Genomic DNA, 20,308 nt, shown 5'->3' with positions numbered 1-20,308 from the left:
AGTATTCCCTGTGTAATGTTAATGCAGAGCTAACATGGCTGCAATAGTTGTAGTGTCATGTAAATGCATCATAATGCTCATTCTAGGCAATCAGTTTTATAGTATTTAAAAAATATATATTCCTCATGTAATGTTAATGGGGAGCTAACTTGGCTGCCATAGAATGGCTTCCGTGTAAATGTACCATAATGCTGAAACCGCATTGGCCCAACTCTCTAAATACATGGCTCGGATTATCATCATTCCTATCAGTGTCCCCATCTCCCTCCCACAGAGAGATGACCGAAGCAGGGCAACTACATTCACATCCACCAGAGCATGACTAATCTCAGACGGACAACGCCATGAGGGCAGCTTGACCACATCTGATGGATCTGACAAGTATATCTAAAAGAACCTCAGGTTCACACACAGACACAAATGCACATACACACACACCACTTCAGGGACTGGACATACAGTGACTGCAGCAGATCTTTTGTTGACATTTCAAAAGACCTAATAAGTTACATGAGGCTAACACGCGTGAAGCCAACCGCAGTTGACATTTCATAAGACCTAAAAGCACTCATGGCAAAAAGCTTTTGACACCTCACCCAGACCAAAGACACACTCTGTACCCATTGCAAAATACTGTTGACATTTCATGAAACCTCCACACACACACACGCACACGCACACACACACACACACACACACACACACACACACACACACACACACACACACACGCACACACACACTGCATGCATGACTACAGTATGAGATTAATGATTACAGTGTGAGGGTAATGATCACAGTGTGAGGGTAGTGATTACAGTGTGGGGTAATGATTACAGTGTGGGGGTGATGATTACATTATTAGGGTAATGATTACAGTATGGGGGTAATGATTACAGTATGAGAGTAATGATTACAGTATGAGGGTAATGGTCACATTATGTGGGTAATGATTAAATTATGAGGGTAATGATTACAGTGTGAGGGTAGTGATTACAGTATGGAGGTAATGATTACAGTGTGAAGGCAATTATTACAGTGTGGGGGTAATGATTTAAAAAAGGAAAACAAATATTTCACCTTTATTTAACCAGGTAGGCAAGTTGAGAACAAGTTCTCATTACAATTGTGACCTGGCCAAGATAAAGCAAAGCAGTTCGACACATACAACAACACAGAGTTACACATGGAGTAAAACAAACAAATGATGGGCTATGTACAGGTGCAGTAATCTGTGAGCTGCTCTGACAGCTGGTGTTTAAAGCTACTGAGGGAGATAAGTGTTTCCAGTTTCAGAGATTTTTGTAGTTCGTTCCAGTCATTGGCAGTAGAGGAGAACTGGAAGGAGAGGTGGCCAAAGGAAGAGTTGGTTTTGGGGTGACCAGAGAGATATACCTGCTGGAGCGCGTGCTACAGGTGGGTGCTGCTATGGTGACCAGCAAGCTGAGATAAGGGGGGACTTTACCTAGCAGGGTCTTGTAGATGACATGGAGCCAGTGGGTTTGGCGACGAGTATGAAGCGAGGGCCAGCCAACGAGAGCGTACAGGTCGCAGTGGTGGGTAGTATATGGGGCTTTGGTGACAAAATGGATGGCACTGTGATAGACTGCATCCAATTTATTGAGTAGGGTTTTGGAGGCTATTTTGTAAATGACATTGCCGAAGTCGAGGATTGGTAGGATGGTCAGTTTTACAAGGGTATGTTTGGCAGCATGCTTTGTTGCGAAATAGCAAGCCAATTCTAGATTTAACTTTGGATTGGAGATGTTTGATGTGAGTCTGGAAGGAGAGTTTACAGTCTAACCAGACACCTAGGTATTTGTAGTTGTCCACATATTCTAAGTCAGAACCGTCCAGAGTAGTGATGTTGGACAGGTGGGCAGGTGCAGGCAGCGATCGGTTGAAGAGCATGCATTTAGTTGTACTTGTATTTAAGAGCAATTGGAGGCCACGGAAGGAGAGTTGTATGGCATTGAAGCTCGAATTGAGGGTTTTTAACACAGTGTCCATAGAAGGGTCAGAAGTATACAGAAGGGTGTCATCTCTGTAGAGGTGGATCAGAGACTCACCAGCAGCAAGAGCGCCATCATTGATATATACAGAGAAGAGAGTCGGTCCAAGAATTGAACCCTGTGGCACCCTCATAGAGACTGCCAGAGGCCCGGACAACAGACCCTCCAATTTGACACACTGAACTCTATCAGAGAAGTAGTTGGTAAACCAGGCGAGGCAATCATTTGAGAAACCAAGGCTGCCGAGTCTGCCAATGAGGATGTGGTGATTGACAGAGTCGAAAGCCTTGACCAGGTCAATGAATACGGCTGCACAGTATTGTTTCTTATCGATGGCGGTTAAGATATCGTTTAGGACCTTGAGCGTGGCTGAGGTGCACCCATGACCAGCTCTGACACCAGATTGCATAGCGGAGAAGGTATGGTGGGATTCGAAATGGTCGGTAATCTGTTTGTTGACTTGGCTTTCGAAGACTTTAGAAAGGCAGGGTAGGATAGATATAGGTCTGTAGCAGTTTGTGTCAAGAGTGTCCCCCCCTTTGAAGAGGGGGATGACCTCAGCTACTTTCCAATCTTTGGGAATCTCAGATGACACGAAAGAGAGGTTGAACAGGCTAGTAATAGGGGTGGCATCAATTTCGGCAGATAATTTTAGAAAGAAAGGGTCCAGATTGTCTAGCCCAGCTGATTTGTAGGGGTCCAGATTTTGCCACTCTTTCAGAACATCAGCTGACTGGATTTGGGAGAAGGAGAAATGGGGAAGGCTTGGGCGAGTTGCCTTGGGGGGTGCAATGCTGTTGACCGGGGTAGCGGTAGCCAGGTGGAAAGCATGGTCAGCTGTAGAAAAATGCTTATTGAAATTCTCAATTATAGTGGATTTATTGGTGGTGACAGTGTTTCCTATCTTCAGTGCAGTGGGCAGCTAGGAGGTGGTGTTCTTATTCTCCATGGACTTTACAGTGTCCCATAACTTTTTTGAGTTTGTGTTGCAGGAAGCAAATTTCTGCTTGGAAAAGCTAGCCTTGGCTTTTCTAACTGCCTGTGTATATTGGTCTCTAGCTTCCCTGAAAAGTTGCATATCACGGAGGCTGTTTGATGCTAATGCAGAACGCCATAGGATGTTTTTGTGTTGGTTAAGGGCAGTCAGGTCTGGAGAGAACCAAAGGCTATATCTGTTCCTGGTTCTAAATTTCTTGAATGGGGCATGCTTACTTAAGATGATAAGGAGGGCATTTAAAAAATAAAACCAGGCATCCTCTACTGACGGGATGAGATCAATATCCTTCCAGGATACCCCGGCCAGGTCGATTAGAAAGGCCTGCTCGCTGAAGTGTTTTAGGGAGTGTTTGACAGTGATGAGTGGAGGTCGTTTGACCGTTGACCCATTACGGATGCAGGCAATGAGGCAGTGATCGCTGAGATCTTGGTTGAAAACAGCAGAGGTGTATTTAGAGGGCAAGTTGGTTAGGATGATATCTGAGGGTGCAAGTGTTTATGGCTTTGGGGTGGTACCTGGTAGGTTCATTGACAATTTGTGTGAGATTGAGGGCATCAAGCTTAGATTGTAGGATGGCTGGGGTGATAAGCATGTTCCAGTTTAGGTACCTAGCAGCACGAGCTCTGAAGATAGATGGGGGGCAATCAGTTCACATATGGTGTCCAGAGCACAGCTGGGGGCAGAGGGTGGTCTATAGCAGGCGGCAACGGTGAGAGACTTTTTTTTAGAGAGGTGGATTTTTAAAAGTAGAAGTTAAGATGGTTTGGGTACAGACCTGGATAGTGGGACAGAACTCTGAAGGCTATCTTTGCAGGAGATTGCAACACCGCCCCCTTTGGCCGTTCTATCTTGTCTGAAAATGTTGTAGTTAGGGATGAAGATTTCAGAATTTTTGGTGTTCTTCCTAATCCAGGATTCAGACACGGCTAGAACATGTAGAACCGGGTTGGCAGAGTGTGCTAAAGCAGTGAATAAAACAAACTTAGGGAGGATGCTTCTAATGTTAACATGCATGAAACCAAGGCTATCACGGTTACAGAAGTCATCAAAAGAGAGCGCCTGCAGTGGTTAAGGGTGCTGTACTGCAGCGCCAGCTGTGCCATCAGAGACTCTGGGTTCGCGCCCAGGCTCTGTCGTAACCGGCCGCGACCGGGAGGTCCATGGGGCGACGCACAATTGGCCTTGCGCCGTCCGGGTTAGGGAGGGCTTGGTCGGTAGGGATGTCCTTGTCTCATCGCGCACCAGCGACTCCTGTGGCGGGCCGGGCGCAGTGCGCGCTAACCAAGGTTGCCACGTGCACGGTGTTTCCTCCGACACATTGGTGCGGCTGGCTTCCGGGTTGGATGCGCGCTGTGTTAAGAAGCAGTGCGGCTAGGTTGGGTTGTGTATCGGAGGACGCATAACTTTCAACCTTCGTCTCTCCAGAGCCCGTACGGGAGTTGTAGCGATGAGACAAGATAGTAGCTACTACAACAATTGGACACCAAGAAATTGGGGAGAAAAAGGGATAAAAATTAAACTAAAAACTAAAAAAAGAGTGCCTGGGGAATAGGAGTGGAGCTAGGCACTGCAGGGCCTGGATTCACCTCTTCATCACCAGAGGAACAGTGGAGGAGTAGGATAAGGGTACGGCTAAAAGCTATGAGAATTGGTCATCTAGAATGTCTGGAACAGAGAGTAAAAGGAGGTTTCTGGGGGTGATAAAATAGCTTCAAGGTATAATGTACAGACAAAGATATGGTAGGATGTAAATACAGTGGAGGTAAACCTAGTTACTGAGTGATGATGAGAGAGATATTGTCCCTAGAAACATCATTGAAACCAGGTGATGTCATCGCATGTGTGGGTGGTCGAACTATAAGGTTGGATAAGGTATAGTGAGCAGGGCTAGAGGCTCTACAGTGAAATAAGCCAATAAACATGAACCAGAACAGCAATGGACAAGGCATATTGACATTAAGGAGAGGCATGCTTAGTCGAGTGATCATAAGGGTCCAGTGAGTAGTGAGGTTGGTTGGGGGTAACGGCGATTCAGACAATTAGCCGGGCCATCGGTAGCAAGCTAGCATAGGATGGAGATCTGTTTTTAGCCACGTGTGTCACGCCCTGGTCTTAGTATTTTGTGTTTTCTATATTTATTTGGTCAGGCCAGGGTGTGACATGGGTTTATTTTGTGTTGTGTTTATGTATGGTGGTTTTTCGTAGGTTTTAGGATTGTGGCTTAGTGGGGTGTTCTAGCAAAGTCTATGGTTGCCTGAGGCGGTTCTCAATCAGAGGTAGGTGATTCTCGTTGTCTCTGATTGGGAACCATATTTAGGCAGCCATATTCTTTGAGTGTTTCGTGGGTGATTGTTCCTGTCTCAGTGTTTTGTATTCACCAGATAGGCTGTATAGGTTTTCACGTTCCGTTTGTTGTCTTGTATTGTTCGTGTTCATCTTTATTAAGGATGTATATTATTAACCACGCTGCATTTTGGTCCGACTCTCCTTCGACGGAAGAAAACCATAACAGAATCACCCACCACAAGAGGACCAAGCGGCGTGGTGACAGGCAGCGACAGCAACAGCAGCGAAAAGAGGAATGGACATGGGAGGACGTTATGGACAGCAAGAGTATGGACTATACTACTTGGGAGGAGATAGACAGGTGGGCGGTCGATCCAGAGAGAGTGCCGGAGCCCGCCTGGGATTCGCTGGAGCAGTGCGAGGAGGGCTATAGGAGAATGGAGTTGAAGAGAAAAGCATGGCGGCGCAGAAGTCAGCCCCAAAAAATTATTGGGGGGGGGGGGGGGGCTCAGGGAGAGTGTGGCAGAGTCAGGGTTCAGACCTGAGCCAACTCCCCCTGTTTACCGTAAGGAGCCATGGATGTTATCGGAGCTATCGGCGAAGCTGAGGGCTGAGTCTGAGAGGGTCGAGGAATTATTGGACAGAATGGAGGAGAGTGCACGGATGGGAGATGAGGAGACACTCAAGGAGGTGTTAATAGAATTGGAGGAGAGTGAAGAGAGAGAGCAGTTGATTTGGCGTAGTATGCAAGATATTTGCCCGACGGAGCGTGTCGGGGATTTTATGGCACCTGGGTCAAAACATAAAGCAAAATCTACAATGGAATGGTTCAAAAATAAACAGGTCCAGGTGTTAGAATGGCCAAGTCAAAGTCCAGACCTGAATCCAATCGAGAATCTGTGGAAAGAACTGAAAACTGCTGTTCACAAATGCTCTCCATCCAACCTCACTGAGCTCGAGCTGTTTTGCAAGGAGGAATGGGAAAAATTTCAGTCTCTCGATGTGCAAAACTGATAGAGACATACCCCAAGTGACTTACAGCTGTAATCGCAGCAAAAGGTGGCGCTACAAAGTATTAACTTAAGGGGGCTGAATAATTTTGCACGCCCAATCTTTCAGTTTTTGATTTGTTAAAAAAGTTTGAAATATCCAATAAATGTCGTTCCACTTCATGATTGTGTCCCACTTGTTGTTGATTCTTCACAAAAAAATACAGTTTTATATCTTTATGTTTGAAGCCTGAAATGTGGCAAAACGTTGCAAAGTTCAAGGGGGCCGAATACTTTCGCAAGGCACTGTATATTATTAACCACGCTGTATTTTGGTCCGACTCTCCTTCGACGGAAGAAAACCGTAACAACGTGTTTCCGTCGGTAGATTAGTGGGGTTCCGTGTGGTAGTGGGGATCAATCCAATTGGCGAAATAGATAGAGTTATAGTGACCCAAGAAAAATTGTCCGATAGACCTATTCAGATAGCAGCCGATAAGACAGCTAACGATTAGCGGGCCGCAGATGGGCGTTCAGGTAACGTCACGACGGAGGGGCCAGTTGGATAACTCCCTCGGGCAGATAACGTCGGTAGTCCAGTCTTGAAGGCCCGGTGGGGCTCCGCATCAGCAGTAAAACGAGTCCGGATAGGTGATTGTAACCCAGGAGTGGCTGATGGAACTCTTCAGCTGGCTAGCTCTGGAATAATTGATGTTTGCTCCGGGATTGACGTAAGCCAATAGTCACACGGATAGCACCTAGCTAGCTGCGAGATCCAGGTGTAAATGTCCAGAGCTTGCGGTTGATCTCCGGGGATATGGAGAGAAAAATAGGTCTGGTATGTTCTGGTCTGAGTCGCGTTGTACAAAACTGGCGATAGATTTTCGAGCTAAAGGATAGCTGATGACCACAAACCGTGGTTAGCTGAATACTAGCGTTAGCCCGTAAACTGGCTAGCTTCTGGTTAGCTTCTGGCTAGCTTCTGCCTAGCTTCTATTGTGGATTTCAGTTTTGAGGTAAATAATACTTCTTTTTTTTTAATTGGTGAGGTGATGATGATGATGATTACAGTATGAGGGTGATGATTACGGTGTGGGGTAGTGATTACAGTGTGAGGGTAATGGTCACATTATGTGGGTAATGATTACATTATGAGTGTAATGATTACAGTGTGCGGGTAGTGATTACAGTATGGAGGTCATGATTACAGTGTGAAGGTAATGATTACAGTGTGAGGGTAATGATTACAGTGTGGGGGGTAGTGATTACAGTGTGGGGGTAGTGATTACAGTATGTGGGCAATGATTACAGTATGAGGGTCATGAATACATTATGAGGGTAATGATTACAGTGTGGGGGGTAGTGATTACAGTGTGGGGGTAGTGATTACAGTATGTGGGCAATGATTACAGTATGAGGGTCATGAATACATTATGAGGGTAATGATTACAGTGTGAGGGTAGTGATTACAGCGCGGGGGTGGTGATTACAGTATGAGGGTAATGATTACATTATCAGGGTAATATTTACAGTATGAGGGTAATGATCACATTATGAGGGTAATGATCACATTATGAGGGTAATGATTACAGTATGAGGGTAATGATTACAGTATGAGGGTAAACCTGTGGAAAACAGGAGGAGACTGGAGCAGTAAGTTCTAGGCATTAAGTTTGTTTTTCACATGTATGTTCCTCCTCTCTATCTCTTCCAGATACACACAATGATATTTGTTGGCCGTGTAAATACTTAGAGAGTCAAAAGCCACACTGGAAAAGGGAGAACATTTTCACACACCGTTTAAATGAATGATATGTATGCAAACATTTGCTTCTGTCCCCCATAGCCCTGGGGGAGAGAGAGGCTGTCTTTGTGTTGTATTGTGTAGTGCAGTGTTGTGTTCAGTTGTGCTGTACTGTCCCACTGTTGTTGTGCTGTGCTGTACGGTGTGTTTTACTCGTTTTGTTGTTGACAGCCATGTCTCCGGCTGCTGGTTCTGACTGACAATGAGCCCTGACCTAGCTGCTGTAAGACATCCACCCACTCGCCATGCCCACACACTCCGCTCTGTGGTAGACACTTAGGTTACCTTGTGGAGTGGACTAAGAACAGTGGTTTCCTTTGGAGTCAGGGTAAATTCAAAGCATTCCTTAAATGATTAATATGGTGCCCAAAAATGTCAAGACAAATTGTGTGCAAGTGTGTGCATGCTTGCATGTGTAACGGAGTTAAGAATGTACCGTAAGCTCACTCCACGGCTTGCTTGAAATGTCGCCGATGACGCTATCGAAATAGATATTTCTAGATAGTTTAAACGGTTGGTACGTTGTCAAGGAGGGTGGTCACTTGTGTTTGCGAACAGAGGATGACTGGTTTGAGCTCGGTATGGGGACATGGACAGTGGAGGAAGCTACACTGACAGCAGCAAACTGAAGTCCGTTTCACGTGTCTGCGTACATGTGTGTGTCCGCATGGTGCACGTGTACTACGTGCGTGTATGTATGTGTGTGTGTGTGTGTGTGTCCTCCCCTGAGGCCAACAGAGCACTTCCCGGTTGTAATGAGGCGAGAACTGAAACGAGGCTGTAATAATGCTGCCTGGGGAGCAGAGCCTGGCCTCGGCTAGCCCGTCCGGGGTCATACCCTGTTACACAGCTCTGATAGCACGATTCGATCAATGGACATCTGCTCTCAGCATTGCCGTCCTGCCCCGGTTGACACATACTGTGCTGTTATAGTGAACAACCGTGAACATCAAGTTACATCAGGTATATGTGGTCTCAAATGGGGATAAGGCCTTCCATACTAACACCCTGTGTGCTTAAAACCTACAGAGTTGCATTATAACCACACACTCAACTGTACTGTACTTTGTTTTGTAACTTTTGCACTACTGAGAGGTGAGCTGACAAGGAAGCATTCCATTGTACTGTGTAAACTACGCTGTACCTTGTCCATATGACCAATATAATTTTATTTCATTTGAATAGCACAACCCCAACAGTGGAAACCCTGTCCAAATGATAGATTTTATAGATTCAAATCTATAGATGGATATATTTTAGTAGTTTAATCAAATTACTGTTTGTACACAAACTGGCTACTGTATCTTAGCCAAAATGAAAACCATGCAAGTTAGATCCGTTTCACAACACAGGACTACATTTTTTTTAGTAGGTAGTCAATCTATCAGAGAAATAAATAAAGAGTGAGACTGGGAGAGAAGTAGAGAGTCTTACAGTGGCTGAAATAGGTCTGCATCTATCTATTTCTTTCTATCTCTATCTCGCTCACTCTCACAAACACATATGTGTGTGTGTGCACACACACACACACAAACGTGACCTGCTTAGCCTGACTCATTTCCCCTCCTGTTTGACTAAACATTCCATCCCTGACAGAAAGAATAACACAAACATACACACACACACACATTACACCTTTTTGGCAGACTGCACAGAATGCTGTTCGGTGAAAATGTAATGTATAACACACATATTATCCGCAAACACACATAGGCAGCATAAACACACACATACACAGACACACAAACACACATAGGCAACATAAACACATACATACACAGACACACAAACACACATAGGCAGCATAAACACACAGATACACATACACAGACACACAAAGACACATAGGCAACATAAACACATACATACACAGACACACAAACACACATAGGCAGCATAAACACACAGATACACATACACAGACACACAAAGACACATAGGCAGCATAAACACACCCATACACATACACAGACACACAAAGACACATAAGGCAGCATAAACACACCCATACACATACACAGACACACAAACACACAAACACACATAGGCAGCATAAACACACACATACACAGACACACAAACACACATAGGCAGCATAAACACACACATACACAGACACACAGACACACATACAGTGGGGTCCAACATTATTGACACCCTTGATAAAGATGAACAACAATGACTGTATAAAATACACTCAAATATTGAGTATTTTGTATGCTCAAGAGAATAGGGAAATTATATTATTTTACACTAATAGAATTGCTCAGAAAAAAATGTATTTTGTTTAACAAAATAAGGTGGTCAAAAGTTTAGTATTTGGTCCCATATTCCAAGAAATTACTACATCAAGCTTGTACCTCCAAGAGATTTCCACCTCTCACCATTACCAATAACAGGGGAGGTTAGCACGTCTTAGGGGTATGATCTTTGACCCTCTGTGACTTTCTCACACACGTAGTTAAAGGAGATGTCATTAAGTACCCACCAAATCGAACAAATATCTGACTACCATATTTATAAGACTCTTTAGGGCTGTCAATAATTTATACCCCTACCTTTTGGGGGAAAAATAGTATTTGTTGCTCATCTTTATCAAGGGTGTCAATCATTTCAGACCCTGCTGTATATACACACACAAAACATGGTCTTGAGCCTTGAGCCGCTGAACGATGTGCTACATACAGTCAAAGACATGGACACAATGTCTGCTAGGCTCAGAATGAGAACGCAAAGGCATGAAGACAATGTCTGCTAGGCTCAGAATGAGAACGCAAAGGCATGAAGACAATGTCTGCTAGGCTCAGAATGAGAACGCAAAGGCATGAAGACAATGTCTGCTAGGCTCAGAATGAGAATGCAAAGGCATGAAGACAATGTCTGCTAGGCTCAGAATGAGAACGCAAAGGCATGAAGACAATGTCTGCTAGGCTCAGAATGAGAATGCAAAGGCATGAAGACAATGTCTGCTAGGCTCAGAATGAGAACGCAGCCCAAAACCACTTACAACTCATCTAGTAACACCATTAAATCCAAAAGCCCTATCTTAGATACTAGCATACTGTCTAAAATAGTTGGACAGATTAAAACCATTCAGCTATCCAATTCCATCAAAAGTGAGACCATGGTGATACAGAATCAATGAAACAACCCACACACAATGGCTCTCTTCAACAGATACATGGAAATATCTCCGGGGGAATAAAAAGAATCAAACACAGAGGAACACACAGGACAGTAAAGCATCATCCCTCAATGGGTTTCATTAAGATTGTCTATCCAGTGTTACTCAACTGTGTGTTTATGCTGTGACTGTTGGCTCCTGTTGCCAATGGAGACCAATGCGACGGCTCGCTCATTGGACAAGCAGTATGCTGGTGGTCAGAGGAGACGCCATAAGTATAAGTACCCATCAGATCGTAGCCAAGCTGAATAGGATCCTTATCGTCATCCCAGCCACAGCAGGGGTCAGTCTGACCCAAACAGACAGAGTCACACGATCCACTGTTAAACCCTCATCCCTTCCACAGTCCCACCTCCCACTCGTGTGCTAGACCCTGACCACTCCCCCTCCCCGTCTCTGCCTGCACAACCTCCTCTCATCTACTGGCCACTAATCTACAGCACAGCTTAATCCTCCAAACCTGGCCACACACATACACTCATAGGGTCACAGAGGCATGTGCGCACACACACACACACACTCTTTCTCTCTCTCAATATAGGATGTTCCTAGTTCCTCACCCGTTCAAATTAGGATACTCCCACAGATACTGACATGCACCCCAGATAAAGAGCCACACTGGTGTGAGTGGCCAGGCTCAATGACCATAAGGGAGAAGGTGTCAAGCCCCTAAGTGACCGTCACACAGCACGACACACAATCAATGAAATGCATTTCATAAAGCCCTTTTTACATCAGCAGTTGCAACAAAGTGCTTACACAGAAACCGATACTCAATGCAGATGTAGAAGCACAACGGCTAGGAAAAACTCCCGAGAAAGTCAGGGAACCTAGGAAGAAACCTAGAAAGGAACCAGGCTCTGATGGGTGGCCAGTCCTCTTCTGGCTGTGCTGGGTGGAGATTATGACAGTACATGGCCATGTACTCTTAAGACACATATGCAATCATCCTTAAAGCACCCGCACTCATTCATGCTCCAGATCTGCACTTCTACTGATCCACCCTTACAGTGTTCAAATGAGGATTACACCCTGAGAGGGAGAGTGCATTCAAGGTTTTGATAGATTAGGAATTGTTGGTTTCATTCATGCTAGCTAGCCTATTAAGCACACACCAGGCTTGGGGACAATTCCATTTAAATTCCAGACAATTCAGGAAGTACACTGAAATTACAAATGAAATGTGGAATTGCAATATGGTTTATTTTCTGAATTGCCTGGAATTGACCCCAACCCTGGCATACACAGACTCACCCCTCCCCCTTCAGTAATGCTCATGTGTGTGTGTGTGTGTGTGTGTGTGTGTGTGTGTGTGTGTGTGTGTGTGTGTGTGTGTGTGTGTGTGTGTGTGTGTGTGTGTGTGTGTGTGTGTGTGTGTGTGTGTGTGTGTGTGTGTGTGTGTGTGTGTGTGTGTGTGTGTGTGTGTGTGTGTGTGTGTGTATGCGTGCGTGCGTGTGTGTGTGTGTTGTTAGTGCACAGACACTGGAAATGATTGAACTCATGCCAACTCACACATCAGGTGTTGAAATCTAAAACCACGTCACCTGAATCTCTACGTTTTCACAGTAGAAATCCTCAGATGTTGATAAGTCCAATCCCTCAAATAAAACAAACTACTGTCCTAAAGGAAAATGAATTAGTGACTCAGTTCACTCTAGCTTTCACTTCAACAATAACCATGGTGGAGGAATCTGCGTCCTTGGCCTGTATGGGAAACAGCTGCGTTCCTATAATGTCTCCTACTGTCGCCACAACACTACCTACTGCTTCTATACAAGTTATACACATAAAATAAGACGGGTGGGAGGGGCTAAAATATGCTAGAAATGACTCTCTCAATATGTGTTCACAACAGCCTTATACCTCCAGCAATTTACAACATAAACAAATCAATTATTTGATCTCCTTCCTGCTCATTTTAAATGTGTTTATTCTGACGAGAGCTTTGAGAATAGAGAAAACCTCCATCAAATACATATTGGACATGAGATGATGCCGACCAGAGGTTTAGCGAGAGTTAATACTCGGTTTCCTCCATCTGTTAAGAGATCTGTTTTTTAATACTTACTTCTCTAAGAAGATCTCAGGACAATATCAGATCTCAGGGCAATATCAGATCTCAGGGCAATATCAGATCTCAGGGCAATATCAGATCTCAGGGCAACATCATTCACAGCACGACAAGTTCATAGGCATGCGTCTTCCGGTGCAATCTAAAGAGGACAAACGTCTTTTCACATTTTTAACAGTTTGGGGCCTGGCATGTCATTGGATCTGCATGCACAGAGATGGTATAGAACCGAGATAGATGGTTAATCTAACACGCAAAGAAGGAGCAAAACTCATCAGAAACTCTGAATACCTACAGCCATCTCTCATGTCATCATTCCCTGTACCACTCTCTGTGAATCGTGAGATACAAGGTATACAGCTCTGTATGTCAAAATGGAATCAAGTATCTTTGACAAGCACTTGTTACATATTGTAGCCTCGACCGGGACTAACCATTACGCCAAGAAGTCCAAACCTCTTAACGAGGTCGGTAGGTGTTGGGTTAAGGTCGCTACAGTACACCTTTTCTTTGGGAGAGCGTGCCCCCACTTGGTATAGACCAAGTCACTTGTGTGTACATGCCCCTCCGGTGGCCCAACGGCCTCCATTCCACTTTTGACACCAATATACTGAACTTGGGGGGTAGCCCCGACTGGGACTCGAACACGGGTCCATCGACTGTCAATCCAACACTTTAACCGTTACGCCAAGAAGTCAGAACCTGAGGCAGCTCCAATATAATTCTAAAATCATCTGTTTGCTGGTCACTGTTAAAAGTTGCTGATTGACATATAGCTGGTCATAGAACTATAATGCAAACTATAACTGCTCTGGGTAAATTCTATTTGATAATTTTAATTTCCTTATTGCTTCTATGCTGCAGCAGTGTGTGCGATTATATCAGCACAATACTGTAAACAAACTAACATGGTATAACAAATGATCAGGGCATTCTCCTCTCCAAGCCCTCACTGCTGAATGTGGAACAGACTGGGCGTGACACACAGGACTGATGACCTCCAGAACAGACTAGCGTAGCATACTGTTTGCGTCAACAAACGAAACATGATACATCACCAAATAATGACAGGAAACCCCTGAGGCCATGCAGGGAACAACCAATCCCAAGCCAGGCTCAGCAGACAGGTTAAAGACCAATATGTGTAGCCATAGTGATATCAACATGTACAGTGTGTGTTCCCCAGTGTGTGTGTGTGTGTGTGTGTGTGTGTGTGTGTGTGTGTGTGTGTGTGTGTGTGTGTGTGTGTGTGTGTGTGTGTGTGTGTGTGTGTGTGTGTGTGTGTGTGTGTGTGTGTGTGTGTGTGTGTGTGTGTGTTCTTCAGACTACCTATGGTGAGCCACATCCACCAGCGGCAACACACAAAGCATTCAATAGCAGAAACAATCCTCCTAGAAAAACTATGGACAAGTGTCACTTCCTGAAACCCTGCTATACTATAGAATAGAATACAATAGAATAGAATGGAATGCTCACCAGGTCGTGGTTGGTGGAGTTGGAGTCGTCCTCTGGGAAGGGGATGTAAACAGCTAAGGCCACACAGTTGGCAAAAATAGAGAGCAGTATAAAGATATCAAAGGGTCTGAGGCACACAATTAAGGAACAATGTTCAAAGCACACAGTCTATATGTGAGCATAAAACAGAGAGAGCACATTGCAGTCATGTAAAGGTGGGGGGGGGGGGATCCTGCAATTCTCTTGGCTCTGATGAGGTGAAAAGCAGAATGCTCAAAGCAAACATTTTAAAATACAGGGACATCATCAGTTTGAAAGATGGGGAGCTTACTCCTTATCATGGGATTGTCTTAATTCGCCATCTATAAAAACACACTGGATACGGTATGAGATGTCTGCATTCAGCACTACACTCAAATGAATTTCTCTAGTCCAGGGTTTCCCAAACTCCTCGGGACCCCAAGGGGTGCACGTTTTGGTTTTCTGCCCTAGCACTCCACAGCTGATTCAAATAATCAACTAATCATCAAGTGTTGAATCATTTGAATCAAATGTGTAGTGCTAGGGCAAAAAAAACTAAACGTTTACTCGAGGACCCGAGTTTTGGGAAACGCTGCTCTAGACTGTCTCCAGCCGAGGTCTGGTCTGGGAGTGTTTTCAGCTTAGAAGAGGAAAGGCCCAGACAATGGCAAGGATACATGATCACTATAGAGACTGCAGAATAAATTATTTTGTTGCCGATTGTTTGTTTAGAGCTTGGGAAGAGATGCGAACTATCAGAGGATGACATTTGCCATCATGGTTATCATGGACTGCTTTCTCTTGATAACAAATAGACCAAAAGCCACAGGTGTTTCCCATGGTCCCATGTGGGGACACAGAGAGTCCCTGTATATCTCCATCGTGAGAGCCCCAGAAAGGATACTTCCACTCCACCAGGCTGATGCAGGCTCTGCGGATGGGGTTGTTGAGGGTGAGGCAGAACAGTGCCCTGGGCGGTCTGCTGTTGGTGGAGCCACCCTGCTTCTTGCTCTTGGCATACAGCTGCCTCTTCCTCTGTGACAGTGAGCCCACCGGGGCGGGTGTGGCCCCAGGGACAGGGGGGCGGGCGCTCATGCTCTGGGGTGCCTCGCCCTGGGCGTTACGAGCAGCATGGATCGCGGCCTGCCAGGAGATAGTGCAGGTCTGGGGGCAGGGTTCGGGCTGCGGGTGGGAGGGGTTTTCTGACCCGAGGGCCGACGTGTCACCAGAGTGATGGGCTCTGTTGCTGCTTGCATACTGTGCCCCTGAGGACAGAAAAGGGGAGAGAGAGAGAGAGAGGGATTGATCAGAGAAAGGTGTACGCCAGAGGGAGAGTGGGGAAGGGGAGGGGAATGAATGGTGAGACAACCAGGGGATGGAGAGTGGGGAAGGGGAGGGGAGTGAATGGTGAGACAACCAGGGGATAGAGAGTGGAAGAGAGAGAGAAAGGCATGAAATACAAACTGTATGTGAAACTCAGAAGGTTCCCTCACCAGTCTCTGTGACTATGCAGTGACACTTTAATATCCAAATAAACCTTTTAATGCTGCATGTATTTCATGCAGATCACAGGAAGATGCTACAACGTCCACAATTGAAGCCAATTGGCTTTATTTAGTATGTATGCCTAGTTATTGGTGAATCTCTTAATAAAACTTGATTTTTGTTGGTCTCAGAAAACCACTACATTTAATTTATATTGGCAAACATGAATTTTGCAGTGAGCTGATTAGAATGGCAAGCTGTAATCAAAGCAATGACTTCCTTGGACAGGATAGTGATGTTGTTATTGCTTGATGAGATGGGGCTAAGCTGACCAGGGAGCATTCCCTTGACAACCAATGAAAACACAGAGGATACAGAGGAAGGCTGCTCATTGTAAGAGCCTAATAGACCATAAAGGATGCTACAAAAAAAATTGAAAAGAATGTGGAAATAATGATTTATTTCTGGTGATGACCTAATTGAATACTGTGAAATGGATCACATAATCCACTGTTGCAACAAATTAAATTGATGCAAAACTGAGTCGGACAAAATACAGTTGAATTATTGAAATCTAAATAATGTCACTGCTTCCTCTCGCCTGGACTAGACTTCATATGATCACATTTCAAACTTCCATCAAATCAATCCACAAATATACCTACCTTTTTCTCAGGACTACATTTCAGAGGATTATTCAAATATATTACGGAGACATCAGTGACGTCCACTGCTTATAAAACTATAATAACAAATGAAGATGCTTGCAGCACAAAACAAATAGAAAGCTTTGGGCTCCGGGTCACACGAGAGAAACGTACGACAAGACTGACATAAGACACACACACATATATATATATATACACACACAAGAGCGCACGGGCGTCCTGCCCGACAGCGCAGCGCTCCAGTGACAACTGATTTACATCGGATTTACCTTCGGGCTGTTCCTCTGCCTCTTGCATCCTCTTCTCCACATTGAAACACCGTTGTAATTCCAACACAGTAAAAAAAATATCAAAAAGTGTAACAATAAACGAAAGGGTTCAACAACAACATTTCATAAATCCTACAGAACCCCAGAGAGTAGCCTACACCACAAGCATCTTTGCATTGCAACATCCGGGTGTTGCGCATGATGGATCGTAGATGGATAAAATAAAGACGCCTACATTATATCCTGGATCAGTGGTCCATAGGCTACGAGTCTCTTCGAAGTTTTTGGTTAGACTACTGAAGCAACAGGAAAACAGCTGTGACCATCCTCTCAAAACTACGCGAAGATGTGATTTTGGACCCTGTGTCCAAGGTGCGCAACGTGTCACTATTACTCTCTAATGGGCATCCCATGCTAATCCGTTTAGAGATAGCAATCTACTGTAGTAGTCTACCAGGTACGGTTGTTGTAAAAAAAAAAATAATAATAATAATAATAATAAAAAAATAGCTTCTGAGTTGGGCCAATGCCAATCAATTAAAATGTATGTTTTGATTTTGATTTAACCAGTTAAGAACAAATTCTTATTTGCAATGACGGCCTACCCCGGCCAAACCCTAACGACGCTGGGCCAATTGTGCGCCGCCCTATGTGACTCCCATTCACGGCCGGTTGTGAAATAGCCTGTAATCGAACCAGGGTCTGTAGTGAGGCCTCTAGCACTGAGATGCAGTGCCTTAGACCGCTGCGCCACTCAGGAGCCCATATTATTAGGCTATTTTATTTTTTTTACCTTTATTTAACCAGGCAAGTCAGTTAAGAACAAATTCTTATTTTCAATGACGGCCTGGGAACAGTGGGTTAACTGCCTGTTCAGGGGCAGAACGACAGATTTGTACCTTGTCAGCTCGGGGGTTTGAACTCACAACCTTCCGGTTACTAGTCCAAAGCTCTAACCACTAGGCTACCCTGCCGCCCCATATGGATGGCCATAATGGATGGCCATATCGCCTAATAACCATCAACAATTAACCGTAATAAATCAAACTAATAAAGTAAACTAATAAATCATGGGCCTAATATTACTATGACATCGATGTAATAACTATTATGATCATGTGTAGATTTAAGGTTAATCAATTGTTGCTCAATAACGTTCCAGGGCAATCACAGAGACAAATGTGCCTGTGGCATCGTAAATTACGTACCTGCGCTGGTGGACGCATGGCCAAACCAAATACACACCACACACCCACACACACGCTGACTGACACCACAATAAAATATGCATGCTTTTGGATTAATAAGGGTCACTGAGGTTTGGACAATAAATGTGTTTATGGGCTTGGTAGGCTATACATGTCTTATTATAAACCAAAATCGGCAACTTTTAAGTTCAAAATTATTCGTTTTTTATATCACATAATTGAATTCCCTGCATGTATATTTCACAAATGAAGTACATTTGACATCATTCTGACATCATTCTGTCTCATTATAATCACTTGGTTTTTAAAAGGCTCTATTATTTTGTCTAAAAAGCCAAATAATCATTAGCCAATTATTAGTCAAACATAGGGCTACATCTGGTACATAGGCTATCATGTAGAGGAGGACATTACGCACAGAAATTGAAGGCGTATAAAATAGGTCTACAGCAGTGGCGTGTATTCATGGGCCCAGGGGAAGCCAGTCTACCCCAACAAAATGTACCAAGCAAAAAACATACAATTATTTATCTTTCGTCTCTGTGTTTCCTAATTGTCCTTGAATTCGCAAGAGTCTGAATGCATCTCACCGGAGAAAGCATCCGAGCGAGCGAAACAGCGCCACTCTGTCTCCGTATGTGTAGGCCATCTATCTGATGCTATCTGGTCCAAAAAAGGTATGACATTGTGGCTGCTCATATAATTGAAGTCCCTCATGGCGGCGCACAATTTGTCCAGCGTCGTTCGGGTTTGGCCAGGCTAGGCTGTCATCGTAAATAAGAATTTGTTCTTAACTGATTTGCCTAGTTAAATAAAATTTAAAAAAAATAACAAATCAGCATTGAGCTAAACTGAGTGAGCTCAACTGTAAATGGTCCTTGCACACCCCAAAAAAGTGTCAAGGGAAGCCAGTTTGGATTTGGCTTCACTCCTATCAAATTGCATCCAGAGCATATATCATTAACAGAAACAACTTGTTGCATCTTGTTGTGTTGTTGCCCTCCAGTGGCTAGCTAGCTAACTAAAATGGTCCTTTTCCTAAATTAGCCATGGATGGAGATAGGGATTTGGAGTTGTGGTTACACTTAATTTTCCATAATGGCCAATGATTATAACTGTGATTCTGATCCAACCATTAATTCATACATTGTGCGCCAGGCCTGGGAGGTTGGAAGTTCAATATGTAGCTAGATGTAGAAGGCCAATGTTAACTAGCTAATGTTGCCCATGAAAGGAAGTAAGGCTATCAAGCAAGTGTTTTAGCCAGGTAGCCTAGGACAATAAAAAAATAAAAGAGTGTACTATTATCAACATGAAAGAGAGGAGGATGGTAATGGCATATCTCTCTCTACAAGTAGAGTGAGTCAACATGTTTTTTCTACTTACACAAACATCGCCACATTATATTTAGCTTATGGTGATTGGACTAAATTGTTTTTGGTATCTTTTAGTTGGCACTGTATTAGACGAGGTATAGGTGATTTGATGTTGAAATGTTAAAGTTGAAATGGTTCAGGAAGAGTGGAGGTAGCTCCTGTTTTCTTTGCGACCTGCGGTAAACTCTCCGCGGTTCTAAATCAATAGTTCTTTAGGGGTGGGAAAATATCGGAAATATTAATTTGCTTGGCCATTCTGTAGGTCATGTAATTGTTTGTTACATGAAATATGCTTTGTGGACTTCACCTTACAGAGGTTGCTCTCCGCTTTTGTGATGAAACAAAGGAATTTATTCTGCCACTGTATCTTACTGTCTCGGCCTTAGGTCTATTTTTATCATGGTTGCAAGGTATATGAGCTAACTGTATTTATAGAGCAAACAAAGCAATTATCACAACACAGGTTGTAATGTAGCTTTTTTT

At 44.2% G+C, this 20,308-nt stretch overlaps 1 protein-coding gene across 6 annotated transcripts in view; it reads right to left on the bottom strand.

The window, feature by feature from the left end:
• LOC109907825 (voltage-dependent L-type calcium channel subunit alpha-1D) overlaps window positions 1-17,564 on the bottom strand; it is a 103,285-nt gene extending 85,721 nt beyond the window's left edge. For 4 of the 6 annotated variants that reach the window (XM_031793994.1, XM_031793995.1, XM_031793998.1 and 1 more), the window contains exons 1-3: window positions 17,242-17,564; window positions 15,724-16,084; window positions 14,820-14,925 (exon numbers count right to left, since the gene is read on the bottom strand). In XM_031793994.1, the coding sequence (XP_031649854.1) occupies window positions 14,820-14,925; window positions 15,724-16,084; window positions 17,242-17,269 (495 nt within the window). In that variant the 5' untranslated portion in view covers window positions 17,270-17,564. The remainder of the gene's footprint in view (window positions 1-14,819; window positions 14,926-15,723; window positions 16,085-17,241) is intronic. The other 2 variants (XM_031793997.1, XM_031793999.1) reach the window with 1 other exon arrangement.
• Between the last annotated feature and the right edge of the window lie 2,744 nt (window positions 17,565-20,308).

The sequence above is a fragment of the Oncorhynchus kisutch genome, linkage group LG17, assembly GCF_002021735.2.
Source record: "Oncorhynchus kisutch isolate 150728-3 linkage group LG17, Okis_V2, whole genome shotgun sequence".
Lineage (NCBI taxonomy): Eukaryota > Metazoa > Chordata > Actinopteri > Salmoniformes > Salmonidae > Oncorhynchus > Oncorhynchus kisutch.
This window is presented reverse-complemented; position numbering and strand designations above follow the sequence as displayed.